The 23685-nt window shown below is 38.1% G+C and overlaps 1 protein-coding gene across 2 annotated transcripts in view; it reads left to right on the forward strand.

The window, feature by feature from the left end:
* The window catches only part of LOC101466350 (retinal-specific phospholipid-transporting ATPase ABCA4), a 44592-nt gene that overhangs the window by 15627 nt on the left and 5280 nt on the right, over positions 1-23685 (forward strand). The window contains exons 13-40 of one of the 2 annotated variants that reach the window (XM_004555287.3): positions 261-466; positions 2354-2530; positions 3334-3556; positions 4271-4492; positions 5005-5209; positions 5305-5397; positions 5860-6057; positions 6532-6709; positions 7046-7177; positions 7311-7450; positions 7533-7670; positions 8039-8220; positions 8418-8523; positions 11090-11295; positions 11831-11885; positions 12146-12205; positions 14985-15145; positions 15411-15535; positions 15641-15739; positions 16635-16916; positions 17148-17180; positions 17316-17421; positions 17512-17586; positions 17873-18042; positions 19537-19714; positions 19837-19952; positions 20154-20301; positions 22850-22973. In XM_004555287.3, the coding sequence (XP_004555344.3) occupies positions 261-466; positions 2354-2530; positions 3334-3556; positions 4271-4492; positions 5005-5209; positions 5305-5397; positions 5860-6057; positions 6532-6709; positions 7046-7177; positions 7311-7450; positions 7533-7670; positions 8039-8220; positions 8418-8523; positions 11090-11295; positions 11831-11885; positions 12146-12205; positions 14985-15145; positions 15411-15535; positions 15641-15739; positions 16635-16916; positions 17148-17180; positions 17316-17421; positions 17512-17586; positions 17873-18042; positions 19537-19714; positions 19837-19952; positions 20154-20301; positions 22850-22973 (4138 nt within the window). The remainder of the gene's footprint in view (positions 1-260; positions 467-2353; positions 2531-3333; positions 3557-4270; positions 4493-5004; positions 5210-5304; positions 5398-5859; positions 6058-6531; positions 6710-7045; positions 7178-7310; positions 7451-7532; positions 7671-8038; positions 8221-8417; positions 8524-11089; positions 11296-11830; positions 11886-12145; positions 12206-14984; positions 15146-15410; positions 15536-15640; positions 15740-16634; positions 16917-17147; positions 17181-17315; positions 17422-17511; positions 17587-17872; positions 18043-19536; positions 19715-19836; positions 19953-20153; positions 20302-22849; positions 22974-23685) is intronic. The other variant, XM_004555288.3, reaches the window with a different exon arrangement.

Consider the following 23685-nt stretch of genomic DNA (forward strand, 5'->3'; position numbering starts at 1 on the left):
ATCTAATCTAATGCATAATCTAATTAGAATCGTACATGCACTTGCATACTGTTACATCGATTTAGATGTTATAGAAGAAAGGGTTATATATTTTTTCTTCTGTCAGCACATTGAACAACACCACTGCTTAAAAGGCATCAGTAACTACACATACATGAAAACATAAATATTTATACTTGCTAAATGCTAAATCATCGCCCTGTTTCACTGCTTCTTATGAACACAAATCCACATCCTCCTCCATGTTTCTCTGTCTGCAGTGCGTTAGTCTGGATAAGTTTGTGGCCTACACAGACGAGTCCCAGATGATCCATGAGGCTTTGCACCTGCTGGAGGAGAACAAGTTCTGGGCTGGCGTGGTCTTCATGGACCTGTATCCCTGGACCACAAGTGTTCCGCCGCATGTCAAGTACAAGATCCGCATGGATATTGATGCGGTGGAGCGTACCAACAAGATCAAAGACAGGTCAGTAATGAATGACTACTCAACATTTGTAACCCCCTAAAATAAAGCTAAATGACAGCTTTTGTTGTACCTTAACCACTGCACTCAGAAAGTATCCAAATCCCTGAAGCTTTTCACATTTTTTTATATTGCACTGACAAGCTAAAAGTGTTCAAATTAGATGTTCTTTTGTGATCAATTTGCACTCAGTCCCCCTCCACAATTATGAAAATTCTTTAAACTGATTACAAGGATGGAAGAAAAAGAAACATTCAGTCGACAGACCTTGAAATGTAGCCCAGGCTTTGCTGCATTTAATATTCCCAAGAGCACATTGAGTGACCTCTATAATTCTTAAACTGAAAAGGTTTGGATTCAAGAGGGTGACTATATGATCAAACTAAGCAACTGGGTGAGCAACTCTTACAAAGTGAAAACCTGCGTGTAGTTTACAAAAGTTCTTCTAAAGGACTGTCAGAAAGTAGAAATTAGGTGATTTGGTCTGATTAAACCAAGATTAGACTGTCTGACATCAATTCTAAGCACCGTGTCTGGAGAAAGCACCCCAAACAGTGCACTATGGTGAGCATGATGCAGGGGTGGGATTTTCTTTTTAGAGCCAACACAGGGAGAATGGTTAGGGTTGAGGGAATTGAGCTAATGGAGCAAAGCACAGAGACATCTTCCATCTCTGTGCTTTAAATGAAAACAAACTCCACTGGGCTCAAGACCTCAAGGTGGGTTGAAGGTTCACCTCCAAATAGAATAATTACACTAAAGACACATAAATCCAATACCGGAGTGGTTTGGGGACAGCTCTGTGAATGTCCCTGAGTAGGTTGTTGGAGAGACCTGAAAATGTCCCTCAAAAACTAAGAGGATTTTCAAAGAATGACAGAAAGTCGTGAGCCAAGGAATCACTGTGTCATAGCAAGGAAACCCTGCTTCAAAGCCGAAGGTGCTTTAGCAACAAGCTGAATAAAGTGTCTGAATATTTAGATTTGTGTGACAGTTTTTCCTGCTGTGCAGTAGTTTAAAGAAAATACAGTTTTGAGCATAACATGTGAAAAAGTAAAGCGTCCTTGCAGTCTAACCCATGTTTTTGATGCTTTTGTTTCATTGGAGTAATTATTTATTTTTTCGATGCCAAAAATATCTGAAAAACTTCCTCTTTACTGTTTAAATTAATTTATCTTGGGACCAAACAAAGAGCTCGCAATTATAATAAACATCTTTGGCAAATAACAAAAGCCATTCATGGGCTTTAATTGTACTTAATTAAAAGTAGAAATAAAATTGATTAGATCCATCAATATCATTTTAAAATCAAAACCAATATCATTTAAAGCACTAAATATCCCTGTCAGCTTGGTCCTAGATTTTTTTAAAATCTTGTTACTGCCACTTTAATGAGGCAATTTATATGGATTTGTGACATTCCCCAGAGGAAAAGCTTCTCTCGCTGTCTTCCAAAGGTTTTTGGCTGTTCCATACCTGCCCTTTCATCCAACCATGTGTAGCTCTTACATGCATTTCCCCTTTCTCTTTGATCTCTTTTTCATAAGCAGACAGTATGTCAATATCCCCCGGGGTGAACAAGCAGATTTAGCTGTTTGCAGCACACCAGCAGGCTGTAATGGAAGCAGTGGGACTCCTGCCGCTATACAATTGAATAATCAGATTGTAAAAGAGCTTTGAGTCAGACTTATCCGCTTAAGTAAAATCAGTGTGCACAGCGTTAAAGACTTTGGCTTTAGGATAATTTATGGTGGAAAGAAAATCAGTGGAGATTGTGGCCGGGATTATTTAATACAACTACAACAACTTATATATTATTCTGATGTGATGACAAACACCATAATCGCGTAGATCTGGACATCTTTCATTCTTCTGTGTTCTCTCTCTCAGGTACTGGGATCCTGGTCCTAGAGCAGACCCCATGGAGGACCAGAGATACATCTGGGGAGGTTTTGCTTACCTGCAGGATATGATTGAACACGGCATCATTAAAATTCACACAGGCAACGACTGGCCACTCGGGGTCTACGTCCAGCAGATGCCATATCCATGCTACGTAGATGACCTGTGAGTTTACCAGTCACTGCAGTCCTGCAGCATATTTCACAATATGTCTTTTCATTAAGAAAGCTTTAAAAAGAAATAGATAAAGCACTTGCTGCACATCAGAAAGTGTAACAGTGCTTTAGAGGGCTGCAAAACCTATTATTAATAGAATAATATACAATTAATTGCAGAATAAAAATGATGCTCCTGCATATACTGTCCATGCAACTGATTCAATTTAACCTAAATTGGTGTATAGTTAAGATGAAGCTTTAATTTATTAATAGATGCGTTGAATAACTGTCCAACTCGGTGATTAACTGCTTAATTTCTTTCTGTGTGGACAGGTTTTGTAACTGAATTTCAGTAGGTTTCAAAGCCCAGTCAAGCCGACTCAGACATACAGTAGAATGAGAATGAAAACTCACATTATGAATTAAACATTTTCAGACTAATCAGCCAACTTGAGTGCTGGTTTGTTGAAAGCTAAGCCAAGGACAGTAAAAAGGTAAATTTAAAAAATCTGCTGTTGCTTTCATGCCATTCATCTTGGTGGCTCTTGTTTGAACGTAGAGTTGGGTATTGCTGTTTATTGCAGTCTGTATTAGTGCTATTCTAGTTATTATCAATGGAGGAACCAAATGTGTGAAAATTTCTAGTAGGCGTACTACACTACACTGAATTTCCTCTCTAGAATACAGCCTTTTTTTGGAAATACGTGCTGCTCTTTTGTCTGACTAAAATTGAGATTAATGCATTCTGTGCTGAGAGATCACAGAATCAGTGTAATCCTAATTCCTTCCTCTCTCCTACTTCCACTCTAGCTTCATGATCACACTGAACCGCTGCTTCCCAATATTCATGGTGCTGGCCTGGATCTACTCTGTGTCCATGACAGTGAAGAGCATCGTGCTGGAAAAGGAGCTCCGTCTTAAAGAGACCCTCAAAGCCATGGGGGTCAGCAATGGAGTCATTTGGTACACGTGGTTCATCGACAGTTTCCTCATGATGACTGCGAGCACAGTACTGCTGACCTCTATTGTCATGGTAAGAAAACACAAAGAGCTGGTGAGAAAAGGTGAAAAAAAGCTGAAAGTAAGACTGAGGGTGTTTTGTCAGCTCTTAAGAGCATGTTTATTCAAACCTGCAGCTTGACCCTTGGGCCTATATGTTATATTTGCTATCAAAGCAGTTTTAATTTGATTCCTCAGCACAAAGTGGCCTGCATGGCACATTACTTTGTTTTGAAGTAAACTTATTTGATAGTAGATTTGTTATTTAGTTCTTGAACTCAGTTAACATGTTATTAATGTAATAAAAATGCAAAAACCAGTTAAATACCAAATCCTCGTATAAACTAATTTATGCTTGAGAGGTTTAATTACTGTGACCTTAATTATAGGGCCCAAAAATACTTTGTGGCTCCACACAGATGGAAAAATTGCTAAATATGTCTCTTTTGAATAGTAAAGGTTGCCACACCAAAAGGTTGTTTCGGAGGGTTCATGTTTCACAGGGTTTAATGCTGCCCTCTTGTGGATCATATTAACACACACACACACACACACACACACACACACACACACACACACACACACACACACACACACACACACACACACACACACACACACATATATATTTTATGTGTTTTTCCTCTCTCTACCTTTTTTTAAACCCTAAATGTGCATGTTTAAATGTGAAAGTAAAACTCGCTGCAGAGATAGTCATGCTCTATATATATCTCCTTTTTAATCTCAGGGTGGCAAAGTGTTGCATTACAGCGACCCGATCCTTGTCTTCTTCTTTCTGATGACTTTCACTCTGGCCACCATCATGCAGTGTTTTCTGATGAGCGTGTTCTTCAACAAGGCCAACCTGGCAGCAGCCTGCAGTGGCATCATTTATTTCACCCTCTACCTACCTCACATCCTGTGCTTTGCCTGGCAAGACCGCATCACCAAGAGCATGAAACTGGCTGCAGTATGTTTATTTTTTTGTTTAAAGTACAAAATCAGACCTGAAGTTATGCTTTTCAAGCATAGTAAATATGATTTACAGTGCTTAACACATTCATTAAACTACTAATGTATAGTTTATACTATAGTTCCCCCTGCATATACTGGGTAATCCAACAGTATATGGTGTATTTTTTATAAATATGTCAAATTACTCTTATTTACTTCCATTTCTGAACAGAAAGAATTGTTTTAGCGGTTGAATGCTTGATTAATTTCTATGAATTCAGTCGTTTTGCATCATAAATAACAATAAAATTTTAAGTTTTAAACAAGTTTTTAACAGATTTCAAAAATATTTGTGCTGTCATGTTTTATGACGAGTCTAATAAATTAGTTAAGCGCTGTATTTAAGTAAATCTCATGGTAAACATTAGCAAATTTAACCCAGCTGACTTTCATGCCTACACACAGATATTTAGCAACAAATGAAACGAGTGATCATCCTGTTTTTTTTTTACCCCTCATGTTTTTCAGAGCTTGTTGTCACCTGTGGCCTTTGGCTTCGGGACAGAGTACCTGTCACGGTATGAGGAGCAGGGTTTGGGCCTGCAGTGGAACAACATTAAGACCAGCCCCTTGGAGAAAGACACTTACTCCTTTCTCACCTCCATCCTCATGATGATTTTTGATGCTGTCCTCTATGGTATCCTGGCCTGGTATCTGGATAATGTTTTCCCAGGTTGGGCTTACTTTATATTCTACAGTATTTTAGCAATTAATTGATAGTATGAGCTTATTACTAATAAAATCAAACTATTTGTGTCTGCCCATTAGGACAGTATGGCATTGGTCGGCCATTCTACTTCCCGTTCCAGCCCTCCTACTGGCAAAGACCTAAACCCTCACACACAGAAACGGCAGACAGAGGTTAGTCAACAACAGAGCAGCACTATGACTAAAACAGGAGTCAAAGAAATGAATTTCTACCTTTATTCTTTATGTTTAAAATTGCGGCTAGAAGGGCAAATTATTACCAGAGGAATAGTGTTGTTGTTCCATTGAATGTCAATATAAGGTGAAGTTAAGGCTCATCCAGCCCATCCCATCAGTGTCAGAGCTGGAAGTAAAATCTAAAGCTTAGTAAAAGACAGATAATAGGGTGTCTGCACTTTGAGTAACTGTCCTTATAACCATATGATGGGTCAACAAAGCAGTGTATTATTTGAACAAAGAAAAGATTAGGTGCTTTCTTTCTTCTTTCTTTTTAACTGGAGAGTAAAAATCAATATGAAACTCACGCTTTCATGGTGATGATTTTTAATTATAGGCCTGGTAAAACTTTGATCAAAAAGCATGCTAGTAAGCTGATGTACTGTCTATTCCTTATAGTTCCTGAGAAACCTGAACCAGAAAACCAAGAGAAGGATATCGAGAGCAGACCAGAGACAAACACCTGTAACGGCTCAGCCAGCAGGAAAATCTGCAAACACCAAAGTAAGAGGGAGCAGCGGGAGAGACAGAGGGAACTGCTGAAACAGCAAGAAGAAGCGCCAAACCAGGAGGACGGCCAGGACTCGGGAAATGAAGGTGATGACACAAATACAGAAGAAAAGCTCAGAATGCTGAAACAGTAACTTTGACTACACTTCACAGACTAAACAAGGAGAAGGCATACTAGATAATGACACAGTTGGAGAGAGATGCCACACTGCATGTGAGGAACTCTCTGGGGGCACCTGGTGGAAACATGCAAATCCTGCAGCAGACTGGAAAAACACAGGGGAAAACGGAAAATGACAAATTTGTGCTGATTAGAAGCTGTAATTATATTGTTATTAGGGAAACTGCTGGGACAAGGCCTCAGTCAGGTTAGTGAAAGGAAGGGAAAATAGTATTAGGTAGGTAAAATACTGAGAAATCAGACTAAAAACTCTCTTTCCTCTAAGTGCTCTCAGAAACTTTCTTTCAGAAAGAATTCCATCAAATTAAAATAAACGTTGAGAGATACTGTGTTATTTCTGTCATGTTTTGATAATATTTTCAATCTCTTTTTGCATGCAGACCAGCCGTTCTTTGAGCCTGACCCAGTAGGCCTTGTCATGGGGGTGCAAATTCAGGATCTGGTGAAAGTCTTTGATGGATGCTCTCGTCCAGCTGTCAACTGCCTCAACATTAATTTCTATGATGGGCAGATCACATCCTTCCTGGGGCACAATGGGGCTGGAAAAACCACGACAATGTAAACTGAAATGTTGTTGTATGAGTGTTTCTTATAGAAAGTACACTGATTTTTAAAAAAACACACACTGAAAAGATGTAAAGGGAATTCATGTAGTGTGTCTGAGCGGCAATGATTCAGCAACATTTCAGATTTGAATGGCTTTCACAGAAGCCTCTATGCATTTTGGAAGCTCCCTGCAAGGGTATTTCATTAAAACTTGACAATCGTCTTTAAAAAGTCTTTAAAAATGATCTACTCAGAACTTTCTGTTTGGTTTAGATTCAAACTGAATTTTGATAGCTACTTAAAGGTTGGTAACACCTGTTTATGATGCTCTGTTTCTGGTTTTTGCAGGTCCATCCTGACCGGGCTCTATCCTCCCACATCTGGCACAGCCTATATTAATGGGAGAGACATTAGAACTGACATAGACATTATACGCACGTCAATGGGGATGTGTCCTCAACACAACATCCTCTTTAACCAGTAAGTTCTATTTTAGGTAATTTAATCAACTAAACAACCAACAACAATATTAGTAACTTTTAAGTTATTCAATCATTCACAATCAGCCTTCTTACAGAAACGTCTCACTTACTGCTGCTGTGTTTTGTACCAGTCTTACAGTAGAAGAGCACATCTTGTTCTATTCACTGCTGAAAGGTCGGACCCAGGCGGAGGCAGAAAGGGAGGTCGAGGACATGCTTGTGGACCTTGGGCTGCCTCACAAGAGAGATGATGAGGCTCAGAACCTCTCAGGTCATTGCTTGTTTCTCTTTGTGTGTGAGAGAAAGAAGGAGAAAAAAATCTCTTTTAAACATCTGTTCTATTCACATTAAAGGCGGCATGCAGAGGAAATTGTCGGTGGCTATGGCGTTTGTCGGAGGGTCAAAGGTCGTCATCTTAGACGAGCCCACCTCAGGAGTGGACCCCTACTCCAGACGATCCATTTGGGACCTCTTACTGAAATACAGAACTGGTAAAAGCTGTCTGTAAAGTCACATTTAATGGTCTGGTCCACACTTTAACTCTCTCAGTAACTTCATTTTGTAACTCTTAAAAGGTGTTTTTTATCCTCAAGTTGACTTTTCACTGTTCCAGAATTTACTGAAGAATGAAAGAAAGTCTTTTGAAGCTGTACAGCTCCCCTGAGGCACTTGGATTTTGTAGAGAACTGATCAAAAGGGGAAAATTCAACTGGGTGGCTACAACAAAAGACAGAATTTTAGTCATAAAACCAATAAATTCTGCATCCGCTGTAAAAGCACTGAAAAGCTTTGGTATCACACACTACTTTGTTCATGTACAACAAGCCAAGATTTTGATAAAAGCTCGCTCCTTGTGCAGGCCGCACTGTGATCCTGTCCACTCATCACATGGATGAGGCCGACCTGTTGAGCGACCGCATCGCCATCATCTCCAAAGGGCAGCTGCACTGCTGCGGGTCCCCCCTATTCCTCAAAAACTGTTTTGGAGTTGGTTTCTATTTGACGCTTGTACGGAGGATAAAGGACCTCAGGAAGAAGGAGGTGAGGATGAACTTTTGTGCTTAATCAACCATCTGTAATGCTTCTCATCTCAGCAGGTTTCTGCACAGAAAACAAATCTGTTTCTACCACAGACATATGCAAGAGAATACGTGATTTTTGTCTGCTCACTTTTTAGTCAGAAAATCCTCTTTTTCTTCTTTTGCATTGTTCAAGGTGTTATTTTCTATTTTTGTCAGAATAACTGCGACTGTGCCTCAGACTGTTCGTGTTCCTGTTCCATCTGCACCAGATATAAAGATGAGTCTCAGAATCAGTTTCAGCACCTAGACAGAGTTTTGGATGGTAAGTGGATATCGTATATCCCTTTAATCTTCCTCCTCATGAGCAATGCCTCAGGAGTTGGTTTGTTTTTGCGTCTGTCTATGTTCTCTTGTTTTTCTGTTCCACTGAAGACAAAGTTTACACAAAATGTAGATTTTGGAAGACAGTTTTGGAAAACGAAAGGATTTTGGCTCGCTCTTTCTTCTTCAAGGTGTGTTTTGGAAAGTAGAACTCGGTTTTCAAGTTCAAGTTAAGTTTTGTTTTAGGGTAAGGACGAGGATAAGGGTGCGGCTACCACACTGGATATCAGAGAAGTCACTGTAACAATAATATTGGCTAAGAGCAACATTAGAGGTAGCACATTTTAAAATTGGTGCATTGGGCTTAAAGCAAAGCCCCAGTTTCTCAAGACTCTCAGGACTCTGCTTGGTTCAGCTATGGTTTTACCCTCTTTTACCCACTTGGCCCATTTAACACTAGAATATATGCGACTCTTTTACACTTTTCATCTATCATGCTAGCTCTGACTTATGTTATCATTAGCAGCAACTGGGCAACTGGTAAATAGAGTTTAAAGGCAATCAGCTAAACTGATAAAGACCAGATCCACACGGTCCAACTATCAACACAATGTTGAACTGTTAGCCATAAAGTAACTGGTGCTGATATTATCATATGTGTGTTATTAACTCAATATCTGTATCTATGAGTGGAGTCATATAAGTGATGCTTAATGAATGTGGACAAGGGTATTATTACTATTACTATCAAAAAAAAAAAAAATGCCCAAAATACTGCCTTCAAAAATGTAATTATATGTAAATTTCCATATATTTTGTTACATGAGAACAATGTCAAATGTTAGAGTTAATAGAATCTGGTAAAATGAAGTTTACTTGATTGGTATGCATTAATTATTTGAATAAACCAGCCTTTATGTATGTCAGAGGTATTTTATTCAAAATTATTGCTTTATGTTTACTGAGAGAATGAAGAATAATTTTTTGACTCTAGGCTTGTGGTGTTGTTATATATAAGAAACAAAGCCAAAGGCAATTGAGATAATAAATGTTTGAACTGTCTGTGATTATAATTATAATCCTGGCAGCGATGGAGTCATCAGTATTCAGATGACTTACATACACTCACTCACTTTATTAGGCATACCTGGCTAGTACTGGGATGGATTGGGTTGGTCCATATTGAGGTAATAGCACCACACAGTTGCAGTAGATTTACTGGTTGCACATCTATAATGTGAATGTCTCATTCCACCAAATCCCAAAGGTGCTCTACTGGTTTGAGCTCTGATGGCTGCGGCGGTCATGTGAGTGCAGTTGGAGATGATCTGAGCTTTGTGACATGGTCAGCAACAATGCTCGAGTAGGCTATGGTGCCACAATAATTTTTAGTTGCACAAGTTTGTGCGCACAGACAAGGAATTTTACTTTGCTCTCTTCATGATATGGTTAAATAGGCAGTAACTAATTATGTAACTTAGTACTAAAAGGGTTCCGAAGTGTGTCAAGAAAATATCTTCTGTAGCTGTAGCTCAGCAGGTTCAAGCTGTTCTGCATCCTGCAGAGATTGTCTTCTACCTTGGTTGTAACAAGTGTTTATTTGATTGACTGTTGTCTTCCTTCAGCTTAAAGCAGTCTGACCATTTCCCGGCTGATGTCTGAAAACAAAAAAGGCATTTTCACACAGAGAACTGTTGTTCACTGGATATTTTCTCTTTTTCTGATCATCCTCTGTAAATCCTAGAGATGGTTGTGCGGGAAAATCCCAGTAGAGCAGCTGTGTCTAAGATTCTGTCTCAGAGCAGCTTGTCTAGCACCAACAATGATGCCACAATCAAAGTCAATTAAATCACATTTCTTCCCCCTTTTGATGCTTGGTTTGCATTCTAGAAGGTCGTCTCAACCATGCCTGTATGCTAATTATATATGCTTAAATGCACTACTGGCATTTCTGTTAATAAGCAGTTGAATAGGTGTAAATAATAAATGTATCGTACAGTGAAACTCCTGGTGCATAGCATCAGCCTTTTACAATAGAGCCCTGCCTAATAAAAATGTAGTAGTAATGATAATAATGATAACAATAATAACGATAATAATAATAATATAATGTCATAATAATAATACGTTTTTTCTTTTGTAAGTGAGCGCCCTCACAAGTGTAGCAGAGGAGCACGTGTGTGTGCAACCTGCTGAGTTGTTTATACATTTCAGTATGGACTTGTTGAAATTTGCATCACTGGCCCACTTATCAAAGTTGTAAAACAGAACATAAACAGACAATTTTTTTTCACATTCCCAATTTAATGGTCATATTGACCCATGAGCTTGCTATTACTGTTCTGCCTGAGGACACGTACTTAAGATGCAACCCCGTGAAGCTGGTGAAGTGTAAATTTGCTTATGCGTTTTTGTGCTTGAATAAAATTTTTTGTTTTTTGTTTTTTTTGTTTTTTTTGCATCTCAAGCAGTTTTTGTTCCTTTGTCCTTGTGTTGGTTTCTGCTATTTTGGGAACACTTTGTTCCTAAGTAGCTCATTTATATGTGAATTTCTGTCCTCTTTCCAGGGGATATAGACAGCATCACAAGTCTTATCCACCACCATGTCCCTGAGGCCAGGCTGATTGAGATGATTGGACAGGAGTTGACCTATTTGCTCCCCAGTAAAGGGTTTAAACATCGGGCCTATGCTAGCCTGTTTAGGGAGCTGGAGGAGACACTTGCTGATATGGGTCTAAGCAGCTTTGGCATCTCTGATACATCACTAGAGGAGGTACGGATGTCTGTTGTTTGTTGATACTGTGGATAGCTTAAGAGTCTTCAGAATATGTATTTATATTAAATTTTGGAAAGTTTGAATTTTGATAAACCCCGTTTGAAAATTCTGATAAATGAAATAAAGAGCCAGACATTGTAAGAGAAGTTTGTTTTTTGCCCTTATTAGTACTTTTAAAAGCTCTGAAAAGGTCAACATTTGTTTTCATTGGATGGATTAGAAAAATTGTGTACTTTTAAACATGACATGCCTCTGCAGCATTTTAACTATATTAATACATCTGTAAAGTTTTTTTTTAAAGACCAAGTGCTATAAGATTTCAGCTAATGTCTTTATTAGACTTGGATCCTGCATCTTTTCTTCTTTTCTCTTTTCTGCTGTTGCTTTCTACCTGCACACAGTTCTAGGGATTTGTCAGTTAAAAATTAAAAAAGAAAAAAGGGTACAATATATTCAGAACATAAAGGATGAACTTATACTACATGAATGAAAAGTTTTGAAAGTTAAGGAAGTTCTTTTTCTCTCTCTGCAGATATTCATAAAGGTCACTGCAGACGGAGAAGCTGCGAATAATGCCACCACTCCTGGTAAATACCACCACTGATATTCTCCATGGCCTTTTGCTGGAATTGAATTTCTGACCCTTTGCCCAGTCTCACAGCTGTTTTTATTAGGCTGTTAGTGTTGCGTATCCTCGAAGTAGATTATACAACTGTGACTATAAAAGCAGCCAAAGTACTTGTTTAGATTTCAAGTGTGGTGTGGTGCTTCATTTGTCTTTTTTTAACCCTCTAGTTTGTGTGCATATGTGTGTGTTTTTTGTTTCACTTATGTGTCCTACTTCTAGAACAGTGGATGTTACAAGGGAGAAAAAATGGCTGCAATGTTGGCATAGAGGGAGATGAAGGTCAGAGCGTTAAGAGCCATTAGACTGAACTCTGGCAATATAAATGCTGTTTTTTGTCACTGAACCTGGGCCAATCAGATCTTTTTTTTCTTTCATCGATTAAATATTTTATTCCTAACTTTTTATGTGGGACTTTTCACATAAGGACAGTTATTTATAACACTCTGAAAGGCATTTATCCCAACCAGGGAAGCAAGTACCCCAGAGAGTACCTTTCCAGTAGCTAGGGGTACTATAACCATTAATTAAAGAAGTGACCTCAAAAAGTTAGGTAATGGGTAAGCAGTAAAAATAACAGCCAAAGGGAATGCATACACGATTAAAATGTAAAAGTGACTGGGTACTTTAGTCAACACTGAAAATTTCATACATATTATCTATGAATTGAATTCATAGACCCAGAAAGATTTCAGTTTATGATATTTTCATGAGAACAGCAGTTTTTCTTTTTTCCAAGTGCACATATATGTTGGAGTAGAAGTCTAACTATTTACATGACCTCTTTGACAGGTGTAGAAAAATTGTAAAGTGTAGAAATAAATTCTACATGGGTTAGATGAGGTTTTCAGAGATAATTATATACCCACTTCCATTTATATTTGATATTTACATGTTTACATATTTGATTCTTTATGTATGCACTTTCAAAGCAATAATATTTATGTGTTGAATTTACCTGAGGATAGGAATTCCTGGCTTCTGATTGGTTAGTGAAGTCACAGGGGGTCCGAACAAGGAAGTTGTGCGACGAGTGAACATGCTGCTAATTTAGCTTACATCCATCTCCATCTTACTGTTTATAATAGCTCAGAGAGATTTAGAACCACATAGCGATCCCTTCGGTTTCAAAAGTATGGCTAACTAAACTATTAATAAATAGTATGGCTAATTCATAGACTGCGGCTTAACAACTACAAGTCTTAGTTGAGGAAGAGATGAAACATGCTAAAATTACTAATGAAAGTATGGCTAACAGTTTTTTTTAAACAACAATATTTGGACATGGAAAGATAAAAGCTTGTACAAAAGTTGGAATTGTTTCCTGAGAGTACAGAATAATCTGTTAGTTATTGATTTACAAGAAAATTAGTCTAAAACAGCGAAATAGTAGACAGAATGTTGAACTAGTATCCTAGTTGCTATGGACGGGGGATACAAGTAACTGATTATAATGAGAAACATAATAAATTCAAAGCAGATTAGAAACATTATGAGATGAATTCACCTGAAAATGAAATGAAAAATGTTGATGATAAAGGGTTTTAGTCCACCTGACATGATAACCCTGAGGTAAATCAAATTAGAAAATGATGACAACTGTTATACACTGCTGTGAATTCTTTTTGTCCTGCGTTCTGATTTCTTATTTTACTGCATATTTGTCACAGTTAAATATTTCAGACCACCGAACAATTTTTAATATAAAGACAACCCAATTAAATATGAAATGCAGTTTTTAAATGATGATTTTATGTATTAAGGGATATAAACTATCCAAACCTACCTAGCCCTATGTGAAAAAATAATTGCCCCCTGACCTAATAACCATTTGTGTCACCCCTGCATTCAAGTGTTTGCAATAACTGGCAATGAGTCTTTCACATCACTTTGGAGGCATTTTGGCCTGGACGTTGTTGCAGAACTGTTTGAATTCATCTCATTGGGATGGTTTTGAGCATCAACTTTAAGATTATGCAAAGAATCTCAATCAAATTTACATAGAATACCTTTATTTTTATTACCTGAACCATTCAATGATGGATTTGCTGGTGCTCTTTTGGATCGTTGTCCTGCTGCACAACTAACATGTGCTTCAACCTCAGGGGACAAACTGATGGCCATACAGTCTACTTGAACATTTTCTTGTAGAGAGCATAATTCGTGGTTTCATCAATTATGTCAGGTCATCCAGGTCCTGAAGTAGCAAAGCCGCCATGAAAACCCTCAAAAAAGTTCAGCTTTTGTCTGGTGTGTCCACAGACAAAACGCTTGGAGACCATCAAGATATTTTTTGGTATTAGATCAGCCTTTTTGTTCTTTTTTGGTCAGCAGCGGTTTTCACGCTGCAGCTTTTCAGTAGATGCCATTTTTGCCCAGTCTCGTTCTTATTGTTAAATCATGAACTCTGAAACAAGTGAGGCCCGAAGTTCTTGCAATTTCTTTGGTAGGCTGGCCACTCCTGGGAAAGTGCACCACAGTTCACTCAATTTGCACATAATGGTGCTCACTGTGGTTCACTGGAGTCCCAGTTGTGTTGTTTTTTAAAATCTTTCAACCAACTTCACTTTGTCAAGTGTATTCTTGATTCAACAAGAAATTAATAATTGATCATTTATTATTTATTCTTCGTCTGATATTAAAATTAGTTTCATGATTTGAAACATCTAAGTGTGACAAGTATGCAAAAAAGTACTATTCGAGCACAGAACATGTTTTCTGTGACCATTTAAATCCTTTTGTGTTAAGCCTCACTCAGCTTGAGTGGCCCAGGTACAGGCTGCCTTAGTTAGAATTTAGTGTCTGTTTTTGCTGCTTATATGCTCTTTTCTATTTATAGTGCTGCATCAGATTCATATATTTACTCGCATTCATGCATTTGTGGTATTCAGAAAATATATTCATAATCCTCAGAATACTTTAGATGCCTTGCTCAGTGGATTTTAGTAGTAACACTCATTCACAGCCTGTTCCCACATGCAGATTATGCAGTTCATCTAAAATGCTTTGTTTTCTGTAGATATGGTTTTAGTGCTGCTTACTGTTTTCTTGTTGAACACAGAACATAATGGAGTGAACCCCACCAACCAGTCATCGGACAGCAGTGCAGGAAAGGGCTCCAGGCAGGTGAAAGGTGGATTTCTGGTCCTGAAACAGTTCCATGCTCTGCTGGTAAAGAGGTTCCACCATGCCACACGAAGCCAGAAAGACTTTTTGGCACAGGTACAGGATCTCATAAACATGGGAATGACGTGATGAGTGAAATGGCTTTGTGGTTGCATTGTGTGGAGCATATAAACTAAATAGACTGGTGTGAGTTTCTTGAGAGACCTATTTGAATGAATTTGACGGTTTTAACAGATACAGTGTGTTTACTGAGAACATTTTTTGAGCCAAATTTGTTTGGATGTATCTGCAAAAGTGCCTGCTTATTTTGCAAAACATTTTCTAAACTGTTGTTATTATGCTTGTGACTGTCTGATTCCAGATCGTCCTTCCTGCCAGTTTTGTCTTGATAGCACTGATCTTCACCATGATTGTCCCTCCTTTTGGAGAATATCCCAGTCTCACTCTGAGCCCCTGGATGTACGGACAGCAGTTCACCTTCTTCAGGTGTGAAGGCTTTAGATAAATCTTTCAGTAACATGTTGGATGATAGATATTTGCTTTTTTCTCCAATTTAATTTTCTTCTTTGTATTTTTTCATCACTGTATTAGCAATGAGAGGCCATATGACCCCAAAATGAAACACTTTATAGAGCGCTTGCTAAAGCCACCAGGCCTGGGCACGCGATGCATGGAAGGAGAACCCCTAGGGTGAGCATTATGACTAGAGATAACAACACTCCTTCTGCTACATCTTAGAGCACTGATGTCTATTTTCTTAGGGCTCATACAATGCCAGGAAACGGTATAGTCAAACAAACACATCTTTAAACTGTATCCATATGTATTTTTTTTAATAGAAGCAAATCTGCAGAATCTGGATCTGGAATAACATTAAACTCATTTAAAAAAAATAATATTCAAATTTGTTGTCAAATACTTTAATTTTAAGCTTCATACTTCCGTTTTGAGTTATTAATCCAAAAGACTCAAAGTCATAACAGTCAGCTCCAAGAAGTTTGGAAGGAAAAAAAAAAGCAAAAGCAGTGAGAACAGAACTTTTTTTTTCAGTACAATAACAAGTAGCATTATACAGGGGAGTCCCGAATAAAGGTGGGAGGTAGTGACTAGACCACTCAATCTCTAGATGCTGCTGGCGTTGAAATAGAGTGAGCAGATGGCTGATGGAGACTTCGGATGAGACTCCAAGGACAGTCCGAATGAGCTGGGTGTAGGGAGGAGGAGGGATGAAAGGCACAGTGAGATATTACAATGAATTCAAAAAGCAGGAAAGTTTTGGAGAGCATAAGTAAAGTGGACAAGAGCTGCAAAATTAAAATTTAGACTTTTGACAAAAATGAAATAATGAAGAATTTAGGGCAGCAAAAAAACCTTATTGAACTCTTGCTTTAACTTCATTTAAATTATTTATTGGAGAACTGCAAAAAGCAAAAAAAGCTTCATTAAAAAAGAATAATCCAGTGGCTGAATTATATACAGTGGATGGTTAAAACTACAACTAAGTATATACAGTGCATAGATAGTAGCTTTACCGCATGAGTGATTTTACCTTTGCAGTTTAATTTCTTCACTCCTCTCCCTCCAGAGTTCCCTGCAGTAACAGGACCCCAGAGTGGGAGTATCCTGATGTCTCCCCAGCGGTTAGCAACATCTTACAAAGTCCTGCATGGAACCAGAGAAACCCATCACCTTCCTGCCAGTGCAGCACAAGTAACAAACTGACCATGATGCCCATCTGTCCAGATGGTGCAGGAGGTCTGCCCCCTCGCCAGCGACTGGAGCCAACGGAAGACACAATGCTGGATCTGACTGACAGGAACATCTCTGACTACTTGGTCAAAACCTACCCCAGTCTTATTAGAACTAGGTGAGTTTGAATGTAGTTGTAAACTGTACTCAAAAGGTAAAACCAGGTGGATTTAAAGAAGAAATACAAGTGTGTTAAAAACCCTCACAGAGCTGGAAAATATGTCCTAAAGGAAATTAAAAGGAGAAAAGGTCTAAGGCAAAAGAAAAACAAAGAGCTAAAAAAAAAGAAAGGCAAATAGCAAATATTAATGATCATTCTCCTTAATGAAAACTACATTTCTTTTCACAGTTTGAAGAGCAAGTACTGGGTGAATGAACAAAGGTAACAATTTTATTTCTTTATTTAATATTTTCTTTCCCCATTTTTGTTTTGTCGTTTGTTACAACGACACAGCAATGTGTTAAAGACATGCTGATGTTAGGAACTGTGATGTGAGTGGATATCTTCTGTCCTCAGATATGGAGGTTTGTCAGTTGGAGGGCAACTCCCCATCCTGGATGTGGACCCTAAAGACATCTGGAACGTTTTTCATCAGCTGGGACGGATGCTCAACATCACTGGGGTGATTATTCTTGTGTTATGATTTACAGATCGAGTGTGCAAGTTTGAAATAAGTCAATAAAAATTAATAATAATGAACTGCTGTCTGCAGGGTTACTATAGCAGACTTGCCCTGAGGGACATTGGCACTTTCTTACGATATATGGAAAGTGAATTCAATATAAAGGTAGGTGTGCAGCTCGATAGAAGAGTGGGTTTTTCCACAAATAGCAAAGTGGCACAAATGACTGTAAACGCAAGCAGTTTGACAGTCTAATACTTTGCTTGTGTTTTACAAACCTTTCACTTTCTGATTGTCTGTCATGTCATTGATTGATTCCTGTAAGTTAGCTTAAATGTTTTCCACTTGTAAATTTATTCTGAAGACTACATTTGGAGATCCTCTATGTTGTGTAACAGGCTGATCACACAGTTGCGAGATGTGCTCAATTAGTTCTGTTCTTCTCTGCCAGGTGTGGTATAATAACAAAGGCTGGCATGCCATGGTGGCCTTCATCAATGTGGCTAATAATGCTATTCTGCGAGCCTTCCTACCCACAAATGCCAACCCTGTAGAGTTTGGGATCACTGCCATCAACCACCCACTAAACCTCACTAAAGAGCAGCTTTCTGAAGTCACTGTGTGAGTAATAACTGTAGTTTTTTCTTTTTTAGCTGTGTTTAAATGTATGTGTTTGTGTAGTCTGTAAATCAACCATAGAGGGTATAAAAGATGGACATAGGTAGAAATCTGTGGGGAAGTGCCTTAAACCTATAATCTTTTCCAATGATCCACAAAGTGAAATGCAAAAAGAAGACTGATTGCCTATATATGACTAGCACATACAGCATATTATTATACATACCATATTTAATGACCCCGCTTTTCACTTGATTTACTACTTCCTAGTGACTATAAACATTTTCCTGGTGGCTTTAATGTCTCAGTTTCTTATTTATCAAATTTCATTTTCATTTTATAAATTATGATGCCATTTAATTTAGTCACATTAGTTTAAATTGGACGTTAAATCAGGATGTGATTAGGGGCAGGCTCCGTCAAATTCACTTCTTACTCATCACGTCTTGTTTCAGCATGGTGAAAGCCAACATGCTCAAGTCCATATTTTCAGAATAGGACTTCAAAAATCACAAGTGATTTTGAATCCACCTTTTTCCGTATAGTCTTTGAAGTCCAGCGCTCAGGTGTTGTGATGGACACTGCAAAAATGCATATGTACAGACCAGAATTTTATTTTGTTCTATCATTTTTCTCTTATTATGAAAAGAAACTGAACAATCAGAAGCTAAAGGCGCAAGTTACTATGTGTGTTTCTAATGTTAAGCTGTGAATTATCACATTATTTGGATTTAGCTTAATATACATGGGTTGTCTTTTCTGTAGGCTTAACATATCTAATAAGTTCAAGTACTGGTGAAAGGTTTCAAGCCACCTTTCATTTCTTTATTTTTTGTTTCCAATGAGCCAGAAGTTCTTTTAAAAGTGATCTTGAGCAATGCGTTCTGAAGCTTTCTGACGGCCTTTGAAAGATTTTCGTTTTCAGTCATTTTCAGTTCAGACTTTGTAACTGACTATTTTAGAGGAATATATTTTTTAACCACTTAACACTGACTTATGAAACATTCGATCATAAAAAATGCACCTTATTCAAGGGATGAAAGAATATTGTTGTGTTTACACATAACAGACAAACTGGCAAAGAACCAATTTTAAGTTGTATCTTTTAGCACTTTGTTACCAGCAGCCTGTCACAAAAACACATCATTTGTTCCCATTTCTTTAGTTCAATCTGTAAAAATGCCAAAGAAAACAGAGTTTGACAGACATGAAAACATATTGTTGCACCAATAAGTTGAATCCCAAAGATTCAAAAATCATCCTCCACTTCTCCAGAAAAAAGGAGAAATGTGGTGTGGCTCAAGACTTTGGCACAGTACTATAGAGATATATTTATGGCCAAAAAATGCTTTTATTTTTAATTATCTCATTAATAATTCAGAGAAAACCTAAAGCCTCAAACCATTTGTGACTTAGCATGGATTCAGCATTGTTTTTAGTCTCTTAATAACAAACCCCAGAATATATAGAACTGACTTCATCTGCTTCCTCCATCAGGCTGACCACTTCAGTCGACGCCGTGGTGGCAATCTGTGTTATTTTCGCCATGTCCTTCATCCCTGCTAGCTTCGTCCTCTACCTCATACAGGAGCGCGTGACCAAAGCCAAGCACCTGCAGTTCGTCAGTGGGGTCAGCCCTGTAGTTTACTGGGTGTCCAACTTCTTTTGGGACATGGTAAGTGAAGCTAGACTGGCTTAAGTGAAATGTAATAACTGTATGTTAATATATCCTATATCAGAGCTATTTTTCATAATATTGGATTTCTGTCTTCTTAATCACTCTTCATGTTTATCTAGATGAACTACACTCTCAGCTCTGCAATGGTAGTTGGCATTTTCATGACTTTTGACAAAAAGTGTTACACATCACCATCCAACCTGCCAGCACTAATAGCACTCCTTTTGCTCTATGGGTAAGCTGTTGTTTACTTTAATTTGGTTCGGTTTTGTTGTTCTGTTGCTATGGTATAACAAGACAATAACCGAATAACTAAATAATTGACAAAAAGTTAATAGAAAAGTTAAAATTAAAAGTACAAACAAAGAAAAAAATATTTTAAATTGAGAATTTTTAAAAATATGTTGGTTTTTGTCTTTTAATCTCTTGCCTTTAGGTGGTCAGTGACACCCATGATGTATCCCTTGTCCTATATATTCAACATCCCGAGTACAGCATATGTGTCTCTGTCCTGCATCAACCTGTTCATAGGCATCAACAGCAGTGCCATCACTTTCATCCTGGAGCTGTTTGAAAACAATCGGGTATGTACTGATTAAAAACCATGTAGCCTTCTAACATTTCACTGCACTTAATGCTTATTTGAATTAATCATTACATCTTACATTATGTTTTGCATTTGCACAGTTATACTCACATTCCAGTTCAGCTTCACCAGTAACTACAGGGCAACATTTTCAGTGCTATTACTTTTGGAATGAAGCAGCCACAGCTGAATCGCATACATTTATAAAACATTACAAATGTTTTTACAATAGTGAGAGAACATTTGAAAGCAAAGAATATAATTTTTGTGAAATAAACTGAATAATTCATGAAAAGTTAATAGATGGTGGTTTGATGAAGTAGCAAAACAGGATTCTGAATGAAGAAGATAGGACAAGACCTGTAAAGTCTAGACACTGGAGGATGAGTTGGATGAAACGGCAGGTGATGGTTTGATTGGGGATCAAAGACTGAGGTGATTTGAGTTTGAAAATTGGAAGTAAGATTGGATCAGAATTCTTCAGTGGGAAAGGAGATAAATAGAAGAGCAAGAACAGACCAACACATGAGTGCAGAAAGACATGAGAACACAAATGTTCCTTATTAAACTCACACAAAAGCTTTTTCATAAAACAATACAGTGATAAAACTGTCACCAAACAGTATTTTGTAACAGTGACTGTTTATATTCTAAAATATTATAATACAGCAATATTATGGTGTCATAATATCTACTATATAATATTATTATATGTATTGTAATATGACTGAGTGAATATTATGGTCATTTTATTCTTGCTCCCTGATGGCTGAATGAGTAAAATATGTTTTTAACCATATTTTTTGAATACATTCCTGCCCCCAAAGGATTTGAACACATGGCAGCTGATGTTTACCAACAGGGACAGAATGATCAGAATTAGGATTAGAGTCAGGGGAGTGCTGTTGGAGAGTATATGGCTTTTTAGCATAGCAGGAAAGCACAGGTGTTACTCATCACATTAGGTGCAGATCTATACTAAGTCAGGACAATGTGACAGTCAGCTGGCATGCAGAGCACTAGAAACCTTACACTGAAGCAGTTAAGTGGAATTTCTCTTTTATAAAACAGCTATATAGTAGGTGCTTACACAAAAGCTGATCAATTGTTTGGCACAGCTGGGGAAGCATGAGGGAAGTTAAGCTGCTGGTCTGCAGGGCAGGGGATAACTAATAACTGCAGGGCTTTTAGACTCCTGATTGACAGTTTGGTGTGAACATGTAAGTCGACCACAACAACTGCCAACACCTATGCTGGCAAGTGGAAAATAAAGGAAAAAGAGAAGCAGAAGGAAACTGAAGTTGGAGGGAAAGGGCACATATGTGCAGATGTGCTCTCATCGTGACAGGTGACTGCCTGCTCAAAAAAAAAGAAAAAGAAAATGGAGATTGTCCTTCCCTCCAGATGGTTCTGTCCAATGCACATCTGTACACAGCTTCTCTCATGACATATGAGTCATGAGAGAAGCTGAAGGTCAAATGGGCTATATTTTTGTTGCCTGATATTTCCAAGGATTTCAGAGAATTTGTGCATTTCTATGGTGAAAAAACTGTTTGCTTTATACATGAATACATTTAAAACCCATTAAAAAATTAATTGCTATATTTTAGACTTATCTGTGTAGGCGAAGCAAGACATAAAAATGATCACTGGAAAGAAAGAGGTTTTATTTCAGCTGAAAAGAAGTATCGCTTTCTTAATTTCTAGAGTCTTGTTCTTTGGGAGAAAAATAGGAAACAGCTGAGGAAGGCTGTTCTTATATCAAATGTGCAATTAACATAAGAAAAGACATCTGCTCCAGTGTCAAGCATGACTGGGTGGTGGGTCTACTTTGAAGAAAATTTCAGCAACTTTTTAAAGTTTAACAAGGAGAAACTATGTTTATACCAATTTGATTTGGGAGCCCCTGGTTATGTCTCCCAAGTTAAATTGGTCCAGGCGCAGACCTAGCAATTCAGACAACCCCTAGAAAGACAGAAAAAAGAAACAAATGAACCTCACCTGGACTATGGATACCAGAACCTCGGCCTGGAAGAGTGGCAGCCAGACCTTAGCTTGTGGACCTTATTGGGCCTTCTTTGTACCCCATCTGTAGATTCCACTGTTCGGAAGTGCACTTGAAACCAGGATAGATGATCGATTTTGTAATCATCAATCTCTGGCTGTATGTTGTGTGAACTCAGGTGAAAAGAGGGTGAAATGTCAGCTGATTATCACTTATATGAGGTGTTTTGGGAGGAGAACCTAGAATAGACACAGGACATGCTAGAGAGATGTCTCTTGGCTTGAAAAGCTGGAGGAGATGACTGAGGAGAGGGAGGCCTGGACAGTTCTGCCCCCATGACCTGGATAAGTGGATGAATATATTTTAGGTCCTCAACTTTCCCTCAAAACCAAAGTAGAATATTTGCATTTCCTGGTCATGTATATGAGCTGTTCATTCTTAGAACATCTGATGCATTTCAAAATTTTTTAGAAAAGATGTTGCAATTATGTGATATATTTTTATATTTAGATGTTTGAGGTAACTTTTTTTGTGTGGCCAGTCTTTGCTCGTGTTCAATGAGGGGCTGAAGAAAGTCCTGCTGGTGTTCCCTCACTTCTGCCTGGGACGGGGGCTGATAGACATGGCCATGAACCAGGCTGTTACTGATGTGTATGCCCGCTTTGGTATGTACTGTGTACCTATCCATCATTTTAGCTGATAAAATTTCATACTGTGTGATTTGTGAAAATATTCAAGCAAACTTTTACAAAATTGCTAATTTGGGTTCTCATAGTTTCTAGTAGTTTGTACTCTTAATACCACACTGTAGTGTCATGGCTGGGGTAGCAGACGTGTGGTGTTGAGAAGGAGGACCCAAGATGCAGGCATAGAATGTGATGCGAGTGAACTATTTACACGAGTGACAAAGTGGCAAAAACAGGAAGAGCAGAATGGGGAGTTAACAAAAGCTAAACTGGGGAAAACCAAAGAACTAACCTGAAACCATAAGAACACGGAGTGATGAACCAGGCAGAGAGACACAGAGTTACACAGATGACATGACCATAGGAGGGAAGCACAGCTGATCCTAATTCACATAATGATAGGAAGACACAAGCTGAACACAGTGAAGTCACACATGGATCTACAAAGTAAAACAGGAAGTATACACTGACGGAACAAAGAACACGAAACTGACTGGGAGCATAAACCGTAACCAAAGAACTGAAACATCCAACCCCAAATACATAATCAGAATACCCCCAAACATGAGATAATAATAATAATAATAATAATAATAACAATAACAACAACAAAACGCTGGGTCACCGATCCAGGACCATGACATGTAGATCTTCTAGGCTAGATTAAGCGTAGTGTTGTACCATCTGTACT

Source organism: Maylandia zebra, linkage group LG18 (assembly GCF_041146795.1).
Source record: "Maylandia zebra isolate NMK-2024a linkage group LG18, Mzebra_GT3a, whole genome shotgun sequence".
NCBI classification, from domain to species: Eukaryota; Metazoa; Chordata; class Actinopteri; order Cichliformes; family Cichlidae; genus Maylandia; species Maylandia zebra.